The sequence below is a fragment of the Cyprinodon tularosa genome, unplaced genomic scaffold, assembly GCF_016077235.1.
Source record: "Cyprinodon tularosa strain WSP-4 unplaced genomic scaffold, ASM1607723v1 ctg332, whole genome shotgun sequence".
Taxonomy (NCBI): domain Eukaryota; kingdom Metazoa; phylum Chordata; class Actinopteri; order Cyprinodontiformes; family Cyprinodontidae; genus Cyprinodon; species Cyprinodon tularosa.
The window spans coordinates 728,376-751,837 of NW_024039044.1; the positions used below are offsets into that span (position 1 = coordinate 728,376).

The 23,462-nt window shown below is 35.1% G+C and overlaps 1 protein-coding gene across 2 annotated transcripts; it reads right to left on the reverse strand.

Annotated features, from left to right (window-relative positions):
• Nucleotides 1-5,169: 5,169 nt before the first annotated feature.
• On the reverse strand, nt 5,170-14,442 carry LOC119789156 (cytochrome P450 2F2-like). 2 transcript variants are annotated; one of them, XM_038293948.1, is made up of 11 exons: nt 14,201-14,442; nt 13,273-13,435; nt 12,669-12,821; nt 12,414-12,574; nt 11,240-11,308; nt 9,424-9,528; nt 8,390-8,525; nt 7,014-7,099; nt 6,577-6,678; nt 6,328-6,469; nt 5,170-6,227 (listed from the first exon to the last, which is right to left on the reverse strand). In XM_038293948.1, the coding sequence occupies exons 1-11, from the start codon at nt 14,360-14,362 to the stop codon at nt 6,049-6,051; spliced, it is 1,458 nt and encodes a 485-aa protein (XP_038149876.1). In that variant the 5' UTR covers nt 14,363-14,442; the 3' UTR covers nt 5,170-6,048. The 2 variants fall into 2 exon arrangements, with proteins under 2 accessions (XP_038149876.1, XP_038149877.1); XM_038293949.1 differs by lacking the exon at nt 13,273-13,435 and having other exon boundaries at nt 14,201-14,337.
• Between the last annotated feature and the right edge of the window lie 9,020 nt (nt 14,443-23,462).

Below are 23,462 nucleotides of genomic sequence, written 5' to 3' on the forward strand. Positions count from 1 at the left end.
GTGCTGGTCATAAAATTAGAATATCATGAAAAAGTAGATTGATTTCAGTAATTCCATTTAAAAAGTGAAACTTGTATATTATATTCATACATTACATACAAACTCATATATTTCAGATATTTATTTTGTTTAATTTTGATGATTACAAATGACAACAAATGAAAATCTCAAATTCATCATATCAGAAAATTAGAATATTGTGAAAAGGTTCAAAATTGATGGCCCCTGGTGCCACACTCTAATCAGCTAATTAACTCAAACCACCTGCAAAAGCCTTTAAATGGTCTTTCAGTCTAGTTCTATAGGCTACACAATCATGGGGAAGACTGCTGACTTGACAGTTGTCCAAAAGACGACCATCGACACCTTGCACAAGGAGGGCAAGACAGAAAAGGTCATCGCTAAAGAGGCTGGCTGTTCACAGAGCTCAGTGTCCAAGCACATTAATAGAGAGGCGAAGGGAAGGAAAAGATGTGGTCGAAAAAAGTGTACAAGCAAGAGAGATAACCGCACCCTGGAGAGGATTGTGAAACAAAACCCATTCAAAAATGTGGGGGAGCTTCACAAAGAGTGGACTGCAGCTGGAGTGAGTGCTTCAAGAACCACCACACACAGACGTATGAAAGACATGGGTTTCTGCTGTCGCATTCCTTGTGTCAAGCCACTCTTGAACCACAGACAGCGTCAGAAGCGTCTAAAGAGAAACAGGACTGGACTGCTGGTGAGTGGTCCAAAGTCATGTTCTCTGATGAAAGTAAATTTTGCATTTCCTTTGGAAATCAAGGTCCCAGAGTCTGGAGGAAAAGAAGAGAGGCACTTCATCCACGTTGCTTGAAGTCCAGTGTAAAGTTTCCACAGTCAGTGATGGTTTGGGGTGCCATGTCATCTGCTGGTGTTGGTCCATTGTGTTTTCTGAGGTCCAGGGTCAACGCAGCCACATACCAGGAAGTTTTAGAGCACTTCATGCTTCCTGCAGCTGACCAACTTTTTGGAGATGCAGATTTCATTTTCCAACAGGACTTGGCACCTGCACACAGTGCCAAAGCTACCAGTACCTGGTTGAAGGACCATGGTATCCCTGTTCTTAATTGGCCAGCAAACTCTCCTGACCTTAACCCCATAGAAAATCTATGGGGTATTGTGAAGAAGAAGATGCAATACACCAGACCCAACAATTCAGAAGAGCTAAAAGCCACTATTAGAGCAACCTGGGCTATCATAACACCTGAGCAGTGCCACAGACTGATCGACTCCATGCCACGCCGCATTGCTGCAGTAATACAGGCCAAAGGAGGCCCAACTAAATACTGAGTGCTGTACATGCTCATACTTTTCATGTTCATACTTTTCAGTTGGCCAACATTTCTATAAATCCTTTGTTTTTATTGGTCTTCAGTAATATTCTAATTTTCTGATATGATGAATTTGAGATTTTCATTTGTTGTCATTTGTAATCATCAAAATTAAACAAAATAAACATCTGAAATATATGAGTTTGTATGTAATGTATGAATATAATATACAAGTTTCACTTTTTAAATGGAATTACTGAAATCAATCTACTTTTTCATGATATTCTAATTTTATGACCAGCACCTGTACATTTGATATTAATCTTTGCTAAATTTTTCATCATAATTTCAATATAATCACAAAGCATCTTGTTTTTGTTATTTCTAAATTGAATACGTATTTTTTTCAAAATCTGCCAAAAAAAAAAAAAAAACATAGGCAATGAAAGGACTAAGAATTAAAATTTTGTAGCTTAATGTAAATAAGTAAATGTATTGTGATATTTGGTATACCGTTTTTGTAAGATTGTATTGCCTCTTTATATTCCAATAGACATTTTAAAAATACAAATACAAAAATAAAAACTTGGCCAATTCAAGTAAATGTAGGCCTGTAACAGCATTTGCGAGAGGTAACTCAATTAACTGAGTTCACTATGTTAACTGAACATTCCGGGATATATCTGCTCGTCCAGTGAGCATGGATGACCACTACTTTTCAAGGTGCATTGTGGAAAATTTTGAGTCCACTACTTTTTCATCCACTAGACCTTCGGACACTCATCTAAAATGACGTAACTACTATATAGTGCCCTATATAGTGATTGGGGAGGAGGTTTGGACGCAGCCTGTGTCATGATCTATGCACTGCTGGTCTGATTCCTCACAAGACACATCTGCGCAGCTCTGCTCCATTCTGGCAACAACTCATCTGATCCACCTGCACCTATCAGTATATAACTAGTCAGATCAAACCAGACCAGACCAAATTATTTTGAGTCATATGTGAGATTTATTCTGTTCCTGACTGCCTGACCAGTTCTGTCTCTTGACAACAGAGGCTGCCTGACCCCTGACTGGTCTGATTGCCTGCCTGTTTGCCTGACCTGCTCTGTCTCCTGATTACCTGGTCAGCCTGACCCCTGTCTGATCTGTAAGCCTGCCTGTTACTGGACCTGGATCTGTACCCTGACTCTATCTTGGATTTCCCTCTGAATTCTCTCTAGACCTCGGATCACCTGGCTCTTACCCTGGACCTCATTTCTGACTACAGATTTTGGAAATTCCTTCTGGACCTTTTTTCAGTAATCGTCATCACGGCTCTGATCCCCTGTCTGACCCCTGACCACAGAGAACATCTCAGCTAGTGCCCATCTCAGGGTTCCCCTGATCAGAGCGGGGATCGTTAGCATGCCTATCAACCAGCTGGAGCCAGTGCTCACTGTTATCCATCCACCTCCAGAGGTTCCTATCAGAGACTCTAACGATAATCCTACGACCTGCTGCAGTTTACCTATAAATAAACTGTCTCTAAACCTTGCTTGTTCTGGATAAATTCTGGGTCCTAACTCTCTGAACACAACAGACAGCCATTTAAAACAGTAAGAGAATGCTATAACGAATAAATGAATTATGAATACTAACAACGATTGTGCTAACTTAGTTGGGGAAACCCCATGCTTGCTGTGATGGCAAAAATAACAAAGAGTTCCGCTTTAATCTGTTTATTGACTTAGCAAAGACCACTTAGCAAGTCCTACCATGCAGTTAAAACTATCAGCTTATTAATGGATTGTGCATATTCAGAGACATGCACAATCCAGGTCCAGAAAGTAAAAATACTGTACAGATACTTGATCCAATCATTTGCAGTTTTAGCCTCACTACACGAACAGGGGCAAAACATCTTGTTGAGTTAACAGGATAAAGGAAAACAAGGTAGGGTTTTTAATTTCTTTAACTAGATAGTTGGCCTACTAAAGGACCAGATAGAGCCACTTTTTTTCTAGCAACCATGAGGGTTGACACACAAAGCAGGAAAACAAAGAATACCGAACTTCTAACTGTTGTTTCTTTTTATTCATTTAACATTTCATTTTCGAGGAGCTTCAACAGCTGCATCGTATCAGATTTATACTCCTCTACATTGCATATATATTAGAATCTGTCCTTGTCATGAACTGAGGACAGAGGGACCCAGTATTCAGGAGAGACAGTCAGTAGGAAAGTTCAAAAGGTTTATTAAAATAAAACAGAAACGAAAGCGGAGCTGTGGCTCGCGGACACTGCAGGCGGGGGGGCGGGGCACCGCCCAATCTCAGACACTCTGGGGGAGAAACACAGGTAAGTGACCACAATCATCTGACAGAAGATTAACTGTGTTGGTCACTTACCTGGTTTAACAGTCCAGACCATGAGTGTCCCCAGTGCTGCAGTCCCAGAGGTGATGGTGGAAGCTGATCCTGGTGAGGGATCCAGAACAGACAGGAACAGAGACAGGTGGCAGGATCCAGACTTCCATGCATCCACAGGCTTCCAGGAGGGTTCAGAGTCTTACTGGGACCAGAAGCATGACCAGTTGGTCACGCACAGGAGCAGACTGGATCAGGTGCAGACAGGCAGGCACAGTGGAAGAGGGTAGCCGAGACAGGACGTGGAACCGGAACTTGAAGCAGACTTTAAACTGGTCTCCTCCCTGGAGCCAGGCTTACTTAGATAAAAACTTAACCTCCCCCCATAATGAGCCAAAAACCCAGAGGACTCCGCAGGGGAGGAACAGTGGACGATCAGGAGACGAGACAAACACTAAAACCCTCTTTCCACTGGCAGCTAGGATCCAGGACATGAACCAAATAAAAACTGAACAGAAAGACTGACAGAAAGACAAGCAATGATCTGGCACTGAATGCTCAGGCTGAACTGAATATAAACCAGAGGATACAGGTGAGGGGAATAAATTATAATTGAGGCAGGGAAGGAAGAGGGCAGGTGAGAGGAATTACTAATTAGGGAGGAGCAAACAGGCCAGATCATGACAGTCCTTGAATATCCCCCAAACCCATTTACACAGGGACAGATAAAAACCTTTCAATAAACAAAACCATACCTGCCACATATCTGACTCAATAACAATTAAAACAACTATTTTCATTCATTTCAGACGGAACTATTCACATACTTGCATTATTTTAAACTGTACTTCCAATATTTACCACTGTACAGTGCCAAGTACATTTTCCCTCTGAGCACAGAGAAGCCGGCTTGCTTGGACGGATTATGGGATAACCATGGCTACATAGGATACACCATACCCATCCTTCAAATCGGGCAAAACAGAAAGACCACATAAGGACAAACGCGTCCTTCTTGAGAAAGTAGAGGGAAGTAGAGGAAATGAAATGACTGAAGTTTGGTAAAAGCCAGAGAATGGAGGAAGAATCTAGTGTAGAAGGAACAGAGAGTAAGGAGGATAATATAAGGAGGAGAAATATTCTAGTATGTTTGAAGTTGTGTATAGGATAAAGAAATGTAGTCCTATGAAACTTACCATAATAATTAGAGAGAAAATTAGTGAGGTGGGTAATGTCAGAGTTCTCAGATATTCTAATTTCAAGAGTGGGTGTGGTGTTTATAAACTGATTGGGAAAACAATGAAATGGAAATGGAAAAAATGCAAAGGTGAGTAAATTTGCTAAAGTAGGAGACTAGTCTGACCCCCAAGTACGTAGAGGCATTATTTCTGGTGTGTCTTTAGTAATAGAGATGTATACGCTTGTATTGAACAAACAGGTGCAAAATAAAATAGTTAAAAAGTGCAAAAAAGATTGAATAGAGAGGTTGAGAAAAAGGATGTGTTAATTGGGTTGCTTTTTTTTTGTTTTCTGTTCAGTGTAATAGAATACAATTCTGGGCCTCGGAGATGTTACAGGTATCAGGAATTTTGGTCATATGGCAAGAGAGTGCAAAAAGAAAAGGTGTACAAGGTTTCATGGTGATTATGAATATGGTAAGTGTGGAGAGAGAGTGCAGCCAAAGTAGAGGAAATCATAGAGTGGCCTTTTGGGAACGTGAGGTTACGAAAAAAAAAAGAGATTATTCTGCAGAAGATGAAAGATAGTGAGAAAGTTTCATTCTCTAAGTGAATCAGTACTTAGAGAAACAGGGAAGGGGCAAAGAGAGCAAGATTCAGTGGAGGATAAAATTGTCCAGACATTTGCATAAAATGAGAAAATACACTTAGTTGTTACATGTAGTTGATGCTACTTTCTTTGTTAAATCCAAAACTAAGAGGATACAAATAATTAATAAGGCCGCTGTTCATCTTCTTTATATGTTAAGGCTTAAGGAATATATGGACTGTGGGCAAGGCAATAACAAGGCATTGAGGGGTATTAGTTTTTGTTTTGTGGATTATTTTTCAGTATTTATTTAATCTTATTTTTCTGTCATGAGATACATAATCATTACTAAATCATGTGTTTATGCACGTGGCTCTCAACCACCAATTAAAAAAAATTCAGGAAGAAGATAAAGCAGAAGAGGACAAATGGCACCAGCAGTAGGAGGGGCTACTGCAGTGCTAGCTGCAGCACAGTAGCTGCACAGCATGACTTTAAACAGCCAGACTGTTGAAATTTGTTTACATTTATATCTGTACTCAGTGTTGGCAAGCACTAAATTATGGGTTGGAAATATATTGCATATGTCCATCCCTATCATAGAGTCAGCTGAGCGTCCTCAAAACCTCTAACTGGTTTCACCTCAGATGGACCTTCATCAAATAAGGTTTCGGACTCAAAATTGCTCCATAGACAGGCGTGAAGTCTGGTTCTCCTGCATCCTTTGGCCAGACGAACTTGAACTTCCTCAGCAGAGTCACTAGGATGAGGAAGAGCTCCATGCGAGCAAGACCCTCTCCAGGGCAGATCCGAAAACCTGATTCACAAAAAAGCCATTGAGTCATTTCAACACACCTTGCTGTGTATGCCTGTTTCTTTTTTTATTCTAAGCCCCACAGACGGAGATCTACATATACCTGCTGAGAAAGGCATGAAGGCCTGTGGCTTTAAAAACTCTCCCTGATCATTCAGAAAGTTTTCAGGGTTGAACTCGTGAGGGAATTTCCACTGCCCCTCCTCTCTCAGCACTGAGGTCAGATTCTGGATGACTATTGTACCCTGAAGAGAATCAAAAAAGACAATGAAAACACTAAGGTTTCCTTTTTTTATTTTTGGCATATAGCTATATTAAATAACTCCTAAAATCAAAGTAACCTGCCACCTACCTGGGGAATGGAGTATCCCGAGAGCTCCGTGTCCTTAGTCGTGCAGTGAAAGACACTGAGAGGGACTAAGCTGGTAATCCTTTGAATCTCATGAATCACAGCCTTGAAGAAAACATTTTCCTTATTATGGTAAGGTAAGCATTCAGGCTCTTAGTAAAAGCAAAAATGAGAGCTCAAAGTCAAAGAAGGTAAGTAAGCAGCCAGATATCAGCAAGGCAAAATGAACTCGACTGTGGTGCTGGTTCAAAAAGCTTCCCTCATCAACAATCCGATTTTAAACATGTTTTTTATAAAAAAAGTTTTTGGTTTTCTTCAAGTTAGTCCACTGCAATCCTGCATCATAATCTTAAATGTAAATGAAAAATCATAATCACTAAAACATGTTTTAAAATCAATTTTTCACTTGGTGAAATAAGATAGCGAAGCATGCACAACACCTGCGTGTAAGGCATGTTGTGTCTGTTCTCGTAAGAGACCTTATCCTGTCCGTCCAGCACCCGGTCTATCTCCTGCTGACATTGTTCTGGGGAAGCAAAACAAGACAATTTAAAGATCCTAATATGCATTTTGAGTCCTTTAATTTTGTGTTTTCACATGAGGCCCTTTTAAGACAGAGACTAGATTAGGTTGTTATAGAAAGCTCTATTGTCGTCAACTTAATTATACAAATATGAGTGGGTAGGTGTCTCTCTCTGATTGGTTCCTGCAAGATGACAGAGATGTCCAATTGGTGTCCTTCCGGAGGTGATGGATATAAAAGCTGCAGACGTTGATTACCTGCTGACCATCCTCAACTCATCTCAACAGGCCACACTGTTTGTCTGTTAATACCATGTAAAGCTTTAGAGTTTACAGGAATGAGCTGCCAATCATGTTGATTTAGTTTTCTAATGTTTTTCTTAATTAGGGAAGAAAGTTTTTGTCACTTGGTTTATTTACTTTTAATTAGGTAAGTTTTTGTTTATAGTCAGATAGTTGCCTTTTGTTTGTTGTTTTCAGCATTATAGTTCACCCTGGAGCCATATGCTCCATTTGTAACATATAAATAAAAAATACATCTGTGTAAAATAAACATTATAAAATGTTCAACTTCATGTGCTTTGGCTTCTTGGTATCTGAAGAGTAAGGGTCCTTCATGCTATGGTCTGGCCACCCCTACACGGGTCGTTACATCTATGTTCACATCTTTAAATTTTCTCTCCCGATTCTGTCCTGAGAAGAGATCACTCAGAACAAATACTTTAAATAACATCATAAACAAGATGTTTTGGGAAAGCATCTACTATCCCGGAGTAAAAAAATATAAGAAGATAAGTGAGTATACCAGTTTCATGTTTCTTTGTAGACATGCCAGCCAGATTTTTCTTTTTAACCATGGCGTTGTAGCTCAGCCTATTACAACATCTGCTTGAAAAGGCTAGATGTGAGTCTAATCTTACTAACTCCTCAGAAGATCAGACTCACATCTAGCCTTGTCTAGATGTGGTGCCTATGCTTACTGTATCGGCACTTGGAAGCATACTGCTTCCTGGTCCTGGTTCCTTACTAACTCCCACCACTATTCAGATGGCACCTGTTATTACTGTGGAAGCACCAATGCCACGATTTAGTATCCTTATCAATTGGAGGTATTTGGATCTAGTCTTTGTTTACGTTGGGTGAGCTTTCTGTGCACATCCAACGTTTTTGTGAATGGTTTAGGTGGGATTCTGTGACAGTTTTACAAGCTCCACCAGTATTTGGTGCTTTTTTTCTAAGCCATCTATAAAAAATATAGCATGGTCTTCTTGTTGTGGACTAGGCCTAAGTGTACCTTGTATGTGGGGGTATTTCATGAGATATAGAAACCCAGACAGGAGGGTGTTGGAGGTGGTGTCCGTCCCAGCAGAGTAGAGATCAAGAGTGACTCTTTTTAGCTGCTCCTCAAAGAACGTGGAATCATCATCTCTCTGAATATTCCAAGACAAAGAAAATTATTTAAAATCAATAACTTTGGTTAAATGTATTCAGACAAACTCTTATCTAAATGTTCTGCTTATTTTTTCATTGCATGTTCTGCAGAAGATATGCTTTGATATGCTGAAGAGAGCACATAAGGAAAGTAACTGCTTTCCAGAAGAAGAGATGTTTTTTTTGTCAAACAGTCTGATCTGTTCCATGTAGAGGGAAAGGATTATGCTCAAATCTATTCATGCCTGCCTCCCTTCTGAGAGTGCAGAAAACAGTAACTCTAAAAGTTAAATACTCAGCTCTGTAGAATGCTGAATTAGAATGCTTAGGATTTAATTGTTTTCTGTTGAAGGAAATATTTCTGTGCAAATTAAATCCCCCATTTTGACTCAACGTAGAAAGCCCTTTTTAGGCAAAATAAAAGCCTGTCATAGTTCACATTGTTTTTCATAAGGCTTATGTTTTTGCTCTGTTATTTGCATTATTTACAGGACTTTGTGATTTTATCTGTAAAAGGTGTAATCCACCAATCAGCCTAATTACGGTAAATTAAAGGCAACCGGACTTTATAGTTTTTTTGGAAAACGTTTCAAAACCTATATAGGAGTCTTTGTCAGTTCAGAAAGTCGGTTTGCCTCTGATTTTAGCATGTTTTGTGGTTGCCATGACCCAGATGAGTGAGGATTTGCACAGACGAGAAAGGTGTTGCATAAAATTAACATAAAACTCTTCATCAGCAGATCCACAAAGTCAGTATAACACTTTTATGATATCTAAGCTTGTGCATGCAAATTAAGTTCTAGCTTTAAATAGTGAAAAGAAGCTAAATTAGCAAAAATGTTTGTATTTATTCCTTATTGTAAAACTTGCAAAAAGCTTTTTTTTTTTCAAACACACCTTTTCAAGCTCGTCCAGATAGCAGTCAACAAAATCTCGCGGCTCTCCAGGGACTCTGGTCTTCTTGTGTTCATTCACCAAATCTTGCGCGATATCCAGGATAAGCTAAGAGATAGAACTTTCTTAAAACAATGTTTCCTCTATAAAGTAAATGGGGAAAAAATATATAAGAGCATCCTTGCTTTCTTACATTTTGCTGTTAAGGTAAGTCACCCAAACAATACAATTAACCTAACAAAGAATATAAGCAGTCTATTAATTCTTTTCATAACTTTAGATTGTTTTTCTTGATTGTTTTTTGATTGTTTTTTTTTTATTTATGATTTCGCTCATAAGTCTAAACTTCTTGGCAGAATCTCTTTTTAATGCGCCATGAAACAAGGCACACAGATAACAACACAATTGTGTGTTGTTGTTTTTTTCTAAAACTCCTCGTAGCATTGGGTGTGATATCAGTTACACTGCAAAGAGTGAACTGGAATAATCACAGTTTTCTTGAAAGAAGGGAAATTTGTACTTGATTTGAGCAGGTAAGTAAAATGATCTGCCAAAGAAATAAGATTATCCCAAAAAATATTTCCATTCTCTTATTTTAATAGCAGTATATGTAATTATCTACAGGGTACAAAATACTCATTACTTTTGTTGATCATTTTTTTTACCTGTTTAAAGAAGGATGGGACCTACTGTTATATCAATTTTATCATTGTAATATCAGAGATTTGTGGTTTTAAAAGACCAAAAAGACCTGTGTCCCTTTTAATGTCACTGAAGGTTTTTGTTAACATGGCAACAGATCTAATTCCTGCAAATTTTCACACAATTTGGACCAGTTGGAAGATCCAAAGGGTCTCATCCAAGTAACCATGCAACTCTTCTTCCCCTTTTCAAATAAGTCTCTCTCATAAATTAGATCTTGAGTCTCACCGAAACAATGTTTATAAATTAGGGTTAAATACAAACACATAAGTACCGGTAAGCTAATTATTACTAATGGAAAATCCTAAAAAGTAAGCAAAGCCGAGCCATGTCATGTCATGCTGAGCTGGGAATGCTGGAAAAGGACCAGTAGTTAGAATCTGATGCTACAGGCATAATTGCTTCTGTTTGAGCCTTGTTCGCAATTACTTTTCAGCAAGTAACCAATTAATTATTATTGTTTTCCATCCCAGGCGATTAACCTTTGCTCCCTCTCTCAGACTTCTCCAAATCTGATAGGAGCCCTAAATCCAACTCTTCTTATCACCTTATGCAAACCAGTCCTGGGAAGGATTCTTCCAGGTCTTGTTTGCTTCTTAAACATCCTAATAACTTTGCCTTTTTGAGGTAACTTCACTATGAAGTCCATTTTCTCCAATGTGCATCTTGAAACTGTAAGACTTTTTCCAGAGGGTCCTGAACATCAGCTGGAGACTTCTTTTTTTAAATCTTTGAATATTGAAAAAATTACAGGCCCTCATAGCTGTAATTTCATTGGTCTTTATTCAAGTTTGAACAATCTTAATGCCGGATTCCTTTCCTTGGGTATCTTTGAAATACCTTTTATCTTTTGTAGGATTCAAATATCTACCCATGACTCTAAATCCAGTAACATGACTGCAGCATTATGTAAAGCATGCAGGAATCTACCAGGAATATAGAAACTCACTGAGATTTTATACAAAGTACAAGCAAAACGATTACAGTGGAGAACGGTAACCTACAGGGGTAACTCAAAGCCAATAGCACCCAACCTCTCACCATGAGAAATGTGAGAATGTCCTCTTTCCAGAGTATCTATACCTATGTGCAAACTTTATACAGTATCATACATTACCTCAACATCCTCAAAGGCTGTGTTGTAGGGCAACGGCAGGCGGCGGATTAAAGGGATGGAGTCATAGAGCTGTGAGAAAAGAGAAATTATTGCTGTACATCAGTTGAATTAAAAAAATGGTTCTGTTTGTATAATAAATCCTCAAGTGGAGAAATTTTCATTTATCTTAAGATAAAGTTTCAAAAATACAAGTTAAAAGTTAAATACCTTTGTGTGATTTTTTATCTTAACTGCTATTGTCACTATTATTGTGACAAGGTCACAATAATATTAGGGAACAGATTCTGAATGACAGAAATAAAATAAAACTGCCAACATACACTGCTATTTAAGCATTAAAATTTTTTTTTTTTTGTTTCTTTGGTTTTTACTTTAAACAACATAGCCATATTGCGAGCTGCCCACTGAGTAAAATCTACCAGATCAAACACTCTTTAATACTCTACATCAAACACACCAGTGCCCCTTTAAGCGCTGTTGGTCTATGGGGTGCTGTTAGTGATCCTTTAAGTGAAAAAATGGGGGGTGGGGAGAGCAAGGATGAAGATGAGTAGGGGGAAGAGAAGATTATTAGACAGCAAGAGAACAAGCAGGAAAGAAGGTGATAAAAGAAAATTCAGATGTTGGGAGCAGAATTGATACAAGCATGGCAAATACTATGGAAAAAATAGTGAGAAGATCCTTTCATTGGCCTGTAAATCACTAATGATCATTTAAATGGTCCCAGCTTCATGCAAAACACCAGAGATAAAGACAACTTGTTAATCAACCTTAGCATTTAATGGAGAAGACATTGGATTCAACAAACCAGACAAGAGAGGGAAAGAGAGCAGAGTGTTTGTAAGGTGGGATGGAAAATTCAGAAATATGCTGGTGAAGATTCTACGTCATCCAGGTCATATTCATTCCAAAAAAGTTCAAAAACAAACCTCTGGCACAGGTCAATTCCACAGGACTCCCCATTACTAGAGGTGAACCTGTTCTTTTGGTTCAATTAACATGTCTTTTAAGCCATAACAAGACTTTGTTGGGCTACTCTATAAAGCTTGAAAGCAAGTAAGGGTATATTTGAAGAATAATGTGAGAACTAAGAGTAAAGCAAGAATCCTAGCAGGAGGTGTCCGAGTTGAGAATGATGAGCAATCTACTTTCCTGCTAAAGATCTTTGACTCACCAGAGCCCATGGTCCATTGAGTATTTTATTAATCCTTTTAAAGCACTGAATAAGTGTTTTGATCGTGTCATCGTCGTACTCATAACGTGTTCCAAACAGCACCTTGCAGATGATGTTGGAGACAGCATTATGAAACACAAACTGAGGACAGAAGGCTTTACCTGGAAAAACAGAATAGAATAACATCAGTTACCATCTTGATTTGGAGTTTAAAACAACTTTACGCATCAATGTTTAAAACCACAGGTCACACACCAATGTTGTTTTCTAGTGTTTTAATTGTGTATTGAATCTCTTCATGGATTCTGTCTTCCATCGACTTCTTTCCCAAACCAAAGTTCTTCAGAGTCATCAGAATAAAGCGTCGAGTGTCCCTCCACAGCGGGCTATAATCAACTGTTATCACACCTACGATAAACACGGGAGACACAAAAAAAGGCCTTCAAGCTTCAACTTCTCTGTGCAGAGAGCAAAAGGATATACAGAGAGCAAAAAGATGGAATAATCTTGTTTGTTGACCTGAGAAATTTTAACAAATAAACTAGAGTTATCCAAAAATAGACTGAATTTTATTAGAATTTTATACAAGTTTTACCTACCTATGCGTATAAAATACATGTAGCTGTGCAGCAGCGGCTTTCTAAACAATGTTGTTGTTGTTTTGGAGGATAAAGTGAATGGCTAAAAATGGATGGGACTACTTCCAACACAAAGCTAGCAATCAATACATTTTTTTAACAATTGGATGGGAAAATGAAACACTTTTTCACAATTGTTTTTAGTGTCTGAGATATAAAATTACAAATTTGTCTTGCTACTGACTTTTTTCGTGCATTATGTTACAAAACACAGACAATACCTTTGCTGTCATTAATGGCAGTAAGAAAAGTGTTTTGCGCCCTTCCAGCAAAATCGGCAGCTTTGATCACCATTGCCTCCCTCATGGCCTTAAACCCATTGATGATAACAACTGGTTTCAGACCAAAAAACAGGCTGTAGACATTTCCATATGACTGTCTGAGCTGAAAGAAAATACATTCTTAACCATGCACATCCTTAATGTAAACATGTTTCAAAGAAACACCATAGATTGATCACTAAATCGTGACAAGTAAAAAATGAGCCAGCAATTCATAAGATAAGGACAACCCCAACAGAAAGAGATCTAAGAATAACTAACGACCTCAACAAGTCATGCTCTGAAGGAGATTAAATAAGGATTGATTTTAGCAGAAGACTTTATTTCACAGTTACATCAAAACTGAAAGATAATCCTGACTTTTAAAGTATTAATGTGAATTAATGCTTTTCTGGAAACAAAAAATCCAAACTATTAATTAACAAAAGACACACATTGAATCATTTTTAACTATTGTATTGTGGAAATCTCAGATTTTCAATGTTTAACTTTGCTGCATTGTAGTAAAGTTCAAAGTTTTCTTTAACCTTCAAGTAACAATTATATCATCAAATATTAGCTTATTGTGCAGAACAGGAACATTTATTAGTCCAATAAAGGGCCATCTGGGAAAATATACACAGCAAACAAAATGATAAGGATGTACTTCATTTATGAGGTATACAGGCCCAGCCAGGCCAATTAAAATAATTTAATTACATGTATCATGAAAGAGATAAATGATTTTCCGTTTTGTCACTAGGAAGATTAAACTTGTTGGAAAGTTATTTGCATCACATTAATTTCTGGTAGTGTATGAAAAATAAGCTGTTTAAAAGGTGGCTGCACACAAAAGGAAACTAAAAACATTCAACAATTTCCTTCTTACCCTTTCAATGTCATTTAAGGGGTCCTTTATGTTCAGGGATAAAAGGTTTCCCAGTAGAGGCAGACTGGGGGGTCCTGGTGGGAAGTTCTTGGGTCTCCGAGGCTGAAGTTGAAAAAGGAGGAAGAAAACACAGAGACTCAACAGAAACACTGAAAAAAACATGTTGGTTTGGCTTTGATCAAACTGAATAGATGACCTGCTCCAACAATTAGAAAAGTGCTCTGGCTGTGCACTTTGATTATTTGCTTTTTAACTGAGAGAGACCAAGAGGCATAAAAAGGGGCTGTTCTAGACATGGGCCCTGCAGCACTGGCTCTGGCTCCTGTAAAAGGCGTAATTTAAAAAAAGAGTTCTCATATGTTCTTGATCAGAATCAGAATCAGAATCAGAATTAGAATCAGGTTTATTGCCATTGTTAGTGAAGGAGTTCACAAACTAGGATTTTTTTGTGGTACAATCGTGCAACATGAAACATATAATATGGAATAGGTAAATAAAATTATAAAATTATCTAAAACACTGTGGGTATAAGGCATGCAATAAAATAGACTAATATATACACTCAAGATAAAAAAAATATGGATATAAAATATAAAAAGTAAAATAGCATCTTACAAGGAAACCTTATTTTCAGGTTAGATATTAGATGTACTTTCAGCTTTTGCAGAAAGACATTTTTCATTTGCATCTTGCAGAGCTTCAGGTGAATCTCTGGTTCTGTATATCCTTAAATGTATGAAACAAAATATTACACCAACTTTATTTGTTTCATTCTGATCTGTGCCAGTGAAAAATACCCTGGCTCCTTTGGCAAATTTTTATTTGTTTTATTTATTTCTTTCTTATTTATTTAATCAGGACAGAGCACATTAATGAACAATCTTATACTTCTGTACAGATTGTAAATGAGCCAGATTATAGCATAGTTGCTCATTTACATCTGTCGTCCTGAGGCTGGAAGACAAAACAACACAAGATCACATAATACAATATCAGTCAAAACACATAGACACATGTTCAGACAATGACATTACGACAATAAAATTAGTGAGTGCATGACTGGGAACTTTTAGGAAACTGTTTAAGGTGCTTTTTAAAAGTGCAATAAGTGGGACATTCCCTGATGTTTCTTGGGACGCTGTTCCAGAAGTGACCCCCTCACACTGATAGAACGGTTTGTCCAAAGGTTGTTCAGAACCAAATTATTAGTAGAGTTTTAATAATATTAGAACACAGTTCTAGCTAGAACAAACGGTGATCACTGCATGTATATCAGTGGTGGACCATAGTTGTTCCTGCTGCAGTACTGATCATCTTAGGCCTGTGATTAAGTGTTGACGCCACATTTTTCAATGAAGACAGCACCCCCACTCAGCCTTGAGGTTAAAGGTCAGGGAAATGATTACATCTTGTGATAAAGATGAAATACCAATGAAAGATAGTGGGAGAATAGGTTGAACTTGTTTTTTCGTTTTCCAAACCAGACCTATATTATTTGATCATTTTTTATCTGTTTTTTTATTTTTATTTATTTATCTATTATTCTTGTTTATATATACGTAGATAGGTGTAAGACAAAACATCTTGAAGGATATTTATTTATTAGTTTAACCTGACATCAATCAAAAAACTGATTTTCAATCCTTGTACTTGAAGACATTTTGCTGTTTGTCCTAATTGGACCTCGTCCGAGTGCGTGTGCATGTGTGCTATAATGGGTAGCCCTGTTATAACATGGATCATCAGGATGGAGATGACAGTAGAGATGCTGAAGGCTAGGTTGCAAAATTATAAAATTTAAAGTAAAATTTAGACCAATAACCTTTATTTTCATTTTCTGGTGAAAAATACTACAAATTTATTTATATCCTTTATATAAAAACATATGAATTATTTAATTAGATTTTAAGTGTAAATTTCTTGAATAAATACCAATTAAGTTCACAGTTAAGTGAAAAAAAATTAATCATTTATAAAAATAAACTTACAAAAAGTATCAAATAGTGTGCATTGACCTAATATTTGCATATTAGAACACAGTTTTTAAAGACCAACTGTTAGAGTTGAATTTAGAAGAAATCTCAATTGAAATTGATTTCTATTCAAACAATTTTATATTTATGTTATTTTTTATAACATCCTTGTTATAAGATGGCAATACATAAGAATTACATAGTCTATTAACGAATTATTTCAAGAAAATTTCTTCTAAAGTGGTAGTTATTTTATTAATGTATAATTGTATTAATTTAGTTATATTATATCTATATTAATATTTAAAATTTAAATCTGTTTATACCTGCGAATAACTTTGATCCTATAAAATCATTGTTGGAATGACTAAGCTTCGTATTATTTATGTTTAATGTATGCACTCATTGAGTCAATTTATGCCTAGTCAATCCACTATGCAGGAGTAACAAGTGGCAATATACTTTCCATTGTTTAAATCAACAAACAATATAGAGATTTCATATGTTTTGTGTGTGTTTCCATAGTAATTTCAATCTTTGGAGAATTATTTCTTATACTATTGTCATGTTGTTTAACTAATTACTTTATTAAATTATTTATTTTATCCTGTATTTATAATTTAAATAATTGCAATTAATTTCTGGCTGAATATATTATATTTCATAATTTCAACAATTTCAGTTAATTTAAAAAAAATCAATTAATATGACCTTTATTTTAAAGAACACAGAATTATTAATAATATTAAACAACAATAAATGATTGAACAGTACAAGTTTACAAAATTATTTTTCATAATTTATAAGATTAAATTTAATTATTTTATTATTATAAAACTTGATTGAAAATGGAGTTTTTATAATAAAAAACATGGAGAAAATATTTAATGTAAAGAATGATATGAGATTCATATTATAACAATTAACAATAATATAATAAGGTTTATTAGAATATAGATAGAAAGGAATATAAAATAAAAAAAAGATAAAGAAGAAGTGAATGATAATAAATCTAATTTTCAAATTAAAATGTAATAAAGTATTAATAAACAAAAAAAAAAAAGAATAAGTGTTGAATGATACAACAATAAAGAGGGATGACATTGTGATGATCACTCAACACAAGGACAAGAACTAGAACTTAAAAATGTAGACAACAAAGAAAAATCATTAGTAGAAAAAGCAAAGGAGAAGAAGAGAAGAATATAATAAAAATGAAGAAAAAAGAAGAAGATAAGAAAAATAGTGAAATATGAAAAAATGAGAAAAAATAGAAATATATAGAGAAATAGAATAAAAAGGGGAAAAAATAAAATAAAATGAGGAAAGAATTGAACAAAGAAAATTAAAAAAGAGAAAAGTAGAAAAGAAAGAAAGAAATGAAGAAGAATAGAGAATAAAAATTAAAAAGAAATTATTTATAAAAAAAAAAAATAAAATAAGAAGTTAAAGAGAGTGCTATGACTAAAGTTTGTATCCACATAATGAAGACTCGAAGTAGCAAGATTGAAACGAAATAGATTACAAAACAGAATATAACCAGTAACATGATTGATTTAAACAATTACAATGTTTAAAACAAACCATGTTTTTATGTTAAATGTGTTGAACTTAATTTTTTATCCTTTCCAAACATTCTATTCAAAAAATTCAGTCCTAACGGTAATACTTCACACCGAAAAAGGAAAAAAAAAACACTAACGAGGCAAAAATACAATCAAAAGAAACAAATTTGTTCTATTAATAAAGATATAAATAGCTGATTAATTTTTCAATTAACTACTAGATAAAAATATGTGAGCTTTAAACAATGTTTACTTGTTAAAATAGGTAAGGGCTACCAAAAAGCTCGTAAAATTTTACAATGGAGGAAAAAAAAACATTAAAATTTTTTATTGGATTAAAATTAAAATTTTTTGTTATTTTATTAATTTTTAATACTTTTCTCATTATAAAAAAGTTTTGCCCTCGACAAAAAATTTGCTCCTTGGCAAACCATTGTAAACATGGTCACAAACCAAACATATTAACATAGAAATAACATTTCATTTATAATAAAAACATACTACACTATTTAAAGACAATAAGAAACCAAAAAGACAGAAATATAAAACAACCCAAAAACTAAGAATACAAAGTTACAAGATATAAATGTTAAAAAACTAAGTTAAAATTAATAATATTAATGAAAAATCTTTCTAAAAAAATCCAAATTAATTAAAAAAATAATATTTAATTTGAAATTAATTTAATAATTTGTATTGAAAATATTTTAACCTTCAATAACATTATATCATCAAATATTGCTATTGCAAACAGAAATTTATTATCAATAAACTCTGGAAAATATCACAAAAAAAAGATGTCTTATATTTAGGTATACGCAGCAGCAAATAAAATAAATTTATTATTACAAAAAAAAATTCCTTTTGTAAGAAATTAAATTGTGAAATTATTTCAATTAATTGTTGTAAAAAATAAGCTTTTAAAGGTGCAAAAAAAAAAAAATAAATTACACAATTTTTTCCTTTTTCATAAAAGTCCTAGCAATGGGGTCCGTGAGTTCGTGGCCGGGATATTGAAAGAGAAGAAACAAAGGAGAAAAAACACGAAAAAAAAATGTGTCAATATGATGCCTGTCCAACAATAAATGCTCATAATTGTTATGTTTTTATTTAACAAAGGCAAAAAAGGGGTTCGACAGGCCTGCATGGCTCTGGTCCTGTAAAAGTAATTAAAAAGAGTTCTCATAGTTTGATCAGAATCAAATCAAATCAAATTAATCAGTTTATTGCATTGTTAGTGAAGGATCACAAACTAGTTTTTTTGTGTACAATCGTGAAAGAAAATATATATGGAATAGGTAAATAAATTATAAAATTATTAAACAGTGGAAAGCATGAATAAAATAGACAATAATACATAAATAAAAAAATATGATTAAAAATAAAAATAAACCAAAAAAATCAGGTTAGATATTAGATGTACTTTCAGCTTTTGCAGAAAGACATTTTTCATTTGCATCTTGCAGAGCTTCAGGTGAATCTCTGGTTCTGTATATCCTTAAATGTATGAAACAAAATATTACACCAACTTTATTTGTTTCATTCTGATCTGTGCCAGTGAAAAATACCCTGGCTCCTTTGGCAAATTTTTATTTGTTTTATTTATTTCTTTCTTATTTATTTAATCAGGACAGAGCACATTAATGAACAATCTTATACTTCTGTACAGATTGTAAATGAGCCAGATTATAGCATAGTTGCTCATTTACATCTGTCGTCCTGAGGCTGGAAGACAAAACAACACAAGATCACATAATACAATATCAGTCAAAACACATAGACACATGTTCAGACAATGACATTACGACAATAAAATTAGTGAGTGCATGACTGGGAACTTTTAGGAAACTGTTTAAGGTGCTTTTTAAAAGTGCAATAAGTGGGACATTCCCTGATGTTTCTTGGGACGCTGTTCCAGAAGTGACCCCCTCACACTGATAGAACGGTTTGTCCAAAGGTTGTTCAGAACCAAATTATTAGTAGAGTTTTAATAATATTAGAACACAGTTCTAGCTAGAACAAACGGTGATCACTGCATGTATATCAGTGGTGGACCATAGTTGTTCCTGCTGCAGTACTGATCATCTTAGGCCTGTGATTAAGTGTTGACGCCACATTTTTCAATGAAGACAGCACCCCCACTCAGCCTTGAGGTTAAAGGTCAGGGAAATGATTACATCTTGTGATAAAGATGAAATACCAATGAAAGATAGTGGGAGAATAGGTTGAACTTGTTTTTTCGTTTTCCAAACCAGACCTATATTATTTGATCATTTTTTATCTGTTTTTTTATTTTTATTTATTTATCTATTATTCTTGTTTATATATACGTAGATAGGTGTAAGACAAAACATCTTGAAGGATATTTATTTATTAGTTTAACCTGACATCAATCAAAAAACTGATTTTCAATCCTTGTACTTGAAGACATTTTGCTGTTTGTCCTAATTGGACCTCGTCCGAGTGCGTGTGCATGTGTGCTATAATGGGTAGCCCTGTTATAACATGGATCATCAGGATGGAGATGACAGTAGAGATGCTGAAGGCTAGGTTGCAGTACCTTAGTCAGCCCAGAGAGTGTTTAAAATCCTACGCTACATAGTCACCATTGGAGGTGAAAAATTTCCCGGTTATGTGGTTCCACATGAGAACATGATCCACGCCATTGATGTGGGAGATGGCAGAGCAGTTAGAGATGCTATACGCTGTAATTATTCTGTATTGTGTTTGTTGCTTGTGGTCACCTCACCCATATTTAACTGATGCTCCAATTTTATTTCCAATTTGCTTTCTTAGGTGCATAGGTTCCAGTTTTCTCCTGTAAACAAAGCTACATTCGCTTCACAGAGAGCTTTGGAGACAAGGAAAATATATGTTTTTATATTGCATTTCTACTGATTGTCATATATAGAAATGAGCCACAGTCAACATCTTAAAGAAGAAATTTACAATCTAGAGATGAATGGCTCCTCTTCTGTAGGTTGTCTGTCGTTATTCCTCTGGGATATAAATGCACATACATTCTGGCCAAGTTACACTTTTACCAATCATCTCTATTCACCTAGGTTGGCTCCCACTGTGTCAGCAAAAGAGTCTTCAACCTATAATGTTTGGAGGACCTATAGAGTCATTGAAAAAAAAGGAAAACAGACAAAATTTAAATCATGTAGTTTGAATTACAAATTATAAAGCACAAATTGCACATTGTAAATTGGATCTGGGACTTCCATAATAATGGCAAATATTACACTATATGTACCACAATCAATTTTCAAAACAATGTCTGAGTCCAGGAGTTTCAAGACAGAGTATAGTTGGAGGTTTTGCATTATATTTAACACACTCGATTGTTATTTTTTAATTATGATTTTTACACTTTTCCAGTCCACACATCATGCAGACTAGTGGTGATAATGCGCAAATGTATTGTTAAAATGCAAACAAAAAAAGAACAAGATTGAGAAGAAGAGCAACGCAAATCATTGTTTCAATGATGCAAAATCGGTTGTAGTATTCCTGAGAGTTTCTAATTTATTTATTAAGCTCTAAGTTGTTTATTAAATGTATTAAGTAAATGAACTGTCAGGGGTGAAAGAAAAAAAAGGGGGGTCGTGTTTTGATGGATTGCATTCAATATGCAACTGAAAGAGGGAGGATGAGGAAACTAATTGTGGAAAAGGATAGAGAATGGAGTATTAAAGGAATTTTAGGGACAGATGGAGATAGGGAGGAAAATCTGGTTATTAATAAAGAATTGTTTTTATTTTTACATAACACAAAAAATAAAAAAAAATAGAATATAGTAGGTGGAACTATAGAGCTACACACTCAAGTACAGTAGGTGGCGGTATGCACCTATTAGTTGTTTGCAATCCGCCAAGCTATCCAAGAACAAGAAGAAGAAGACGAAGAACTGTCAGGGGAATTCCTGACTCACACTCCTTACCAGAAGGTGGCGGTAATGCGCACCTTTACTTGTCTATGAAATAAACATCATAGAGGAGAGGAAGAAGAAGAGCAAAGGGGAAGGGAAATCACTTATTAAAAGTAAAGAAATGGAGGAATGGCAAAAAATATGGAACGAAGATAGGAAAGGAAGAAGATTATATGAAGTGCAAAAGTCAGTTCGAATTCGAAACATTAATGAAAGAAACAGAAGAGAAGAAATAATAGTTAGTAGATTAAGAATAGGTCATACCTACTTAAATGACATGCTTTACTTAATAGGGAGGAAAAATAGTGAGAAATGTGAGAAATGTGGTGAAAAAGAAAATGTAGAACACATACTGATGAACTGTAAGTTATATGAACACGAAAGGGAAAAATTAAAGAGAATAGTTAGAAGTATAGGGCATGAATGGAATCTTAAAGGAATATTAGGAAATGAAGGAAACATAACAGATATTCATAAACTAAGGAAAGCATTGTTTTTGTATCTTAAGAATACAAAATTAAAAAATAGAATCTAATAGATGTGAAGTAACGCTGCTACACACTCATGTACAGTAGGTGGCGGTATGCACCTTAAAGTTGCTTGTGATCCGCCATAATAGAAGAAGAAGAAGAAGAAGAAGAAGAAGAAGAAGAAGAAGAAGAAGAAGAAGAAGAAGAAGAAGAAGAAGAAGAAGAAGAAGAAGAAGAAGAAGAAGAAGAAGAAGAAGAAGAAGAAGAAGAAGAAGAAGAAGAAGAAGAAGAAGAAGAAGAAGAAGAAGAAGAAGAAGAAGAAGAAGAAGAAGAAGAAGAAGAAGAAGAAGAAGAAGAAGAAGAAGAAGAAGAAGAAGAAGAAGAAGAAGAAGAAGAAGAAGAAGAAGAAGAAGAAGAAGAAGAAGAAGAAGAAGAAGAAGAAGAAGAAGAAGAAGAAGAAGAAGAAGAAGAAGAAGAAGAAGAAGAAGAAGAAGAAGAAGAAGAAGAAGAAGAAGAAGAAGAAGAAGAAGAAGAAGAAGAAGAAGAAGAAGAAGAAGAAGAAGAAGAAGAAGAAGAAGAAGAAGAAGAAGAAGAAGAAGAAGAAGAAGAAGAAGAAGAAGAAGAAGAAGAAGAAGAAGAAGAAGAAGAAGAAGAAGAAGAAGAAGAAGAAGAAGAAGAAGAAGAAGAAGAAGAAGAAGAAGAAGAAGAAGAAGAAGAAGAAGAAGAAGAAGAAGAAGAAGAAGAAGAAGAAGAAGAAGAAGAAGAAGAAGAAGAAGAAGAAGAAGAAGAAGAAGAAGAAGAAGAAGAAGAAGAAGAAGAAGAAGAAGAAGAAGAAGAAGAAGAAGAAGAAGAAGAAGAAGAAGAAGAAGAAGAAGAAGAAGAAGAAGAAGAAGAAGAAGAAGAAGAAGAAGAAGAAGAAGAAGAAGAAGAAGAAGAAGAAGAAGAAGAAGAAGAAGAAGAAGAAGAAGAAGAAGAAGAAGAAGAAGAAGAAGAAGAAGAAGAAGAAGAAGAAGAAGAAGAAGAAGAAGAAGAAGAAGAAGAAGAAGAAGAAGAAGAAGAAGAAGAAGAAGAAGAAGAAGAAGAAGAAGAAGAAGAAGAAGAAGAAGAAGAAGAAGAAGAAGAAGAAGAAGAAGAAGAAGAAGAAGAAGAAGAAGAAGAAGAAGAAGAAGAAGAAGAAGAAGAAGAAGAAGAAGAAGAAGAAGAAGAAGAAGAAGAAGAAGAAGAAGAAGAAGAAGAAGAAGAAGAAGAAGAAGAAGAAGAAGAAGAAGAAGAAGAAGAAGAAGAAGAAGAAGAAGAAGAAGAAGAAGAAGAAGAAGAAGA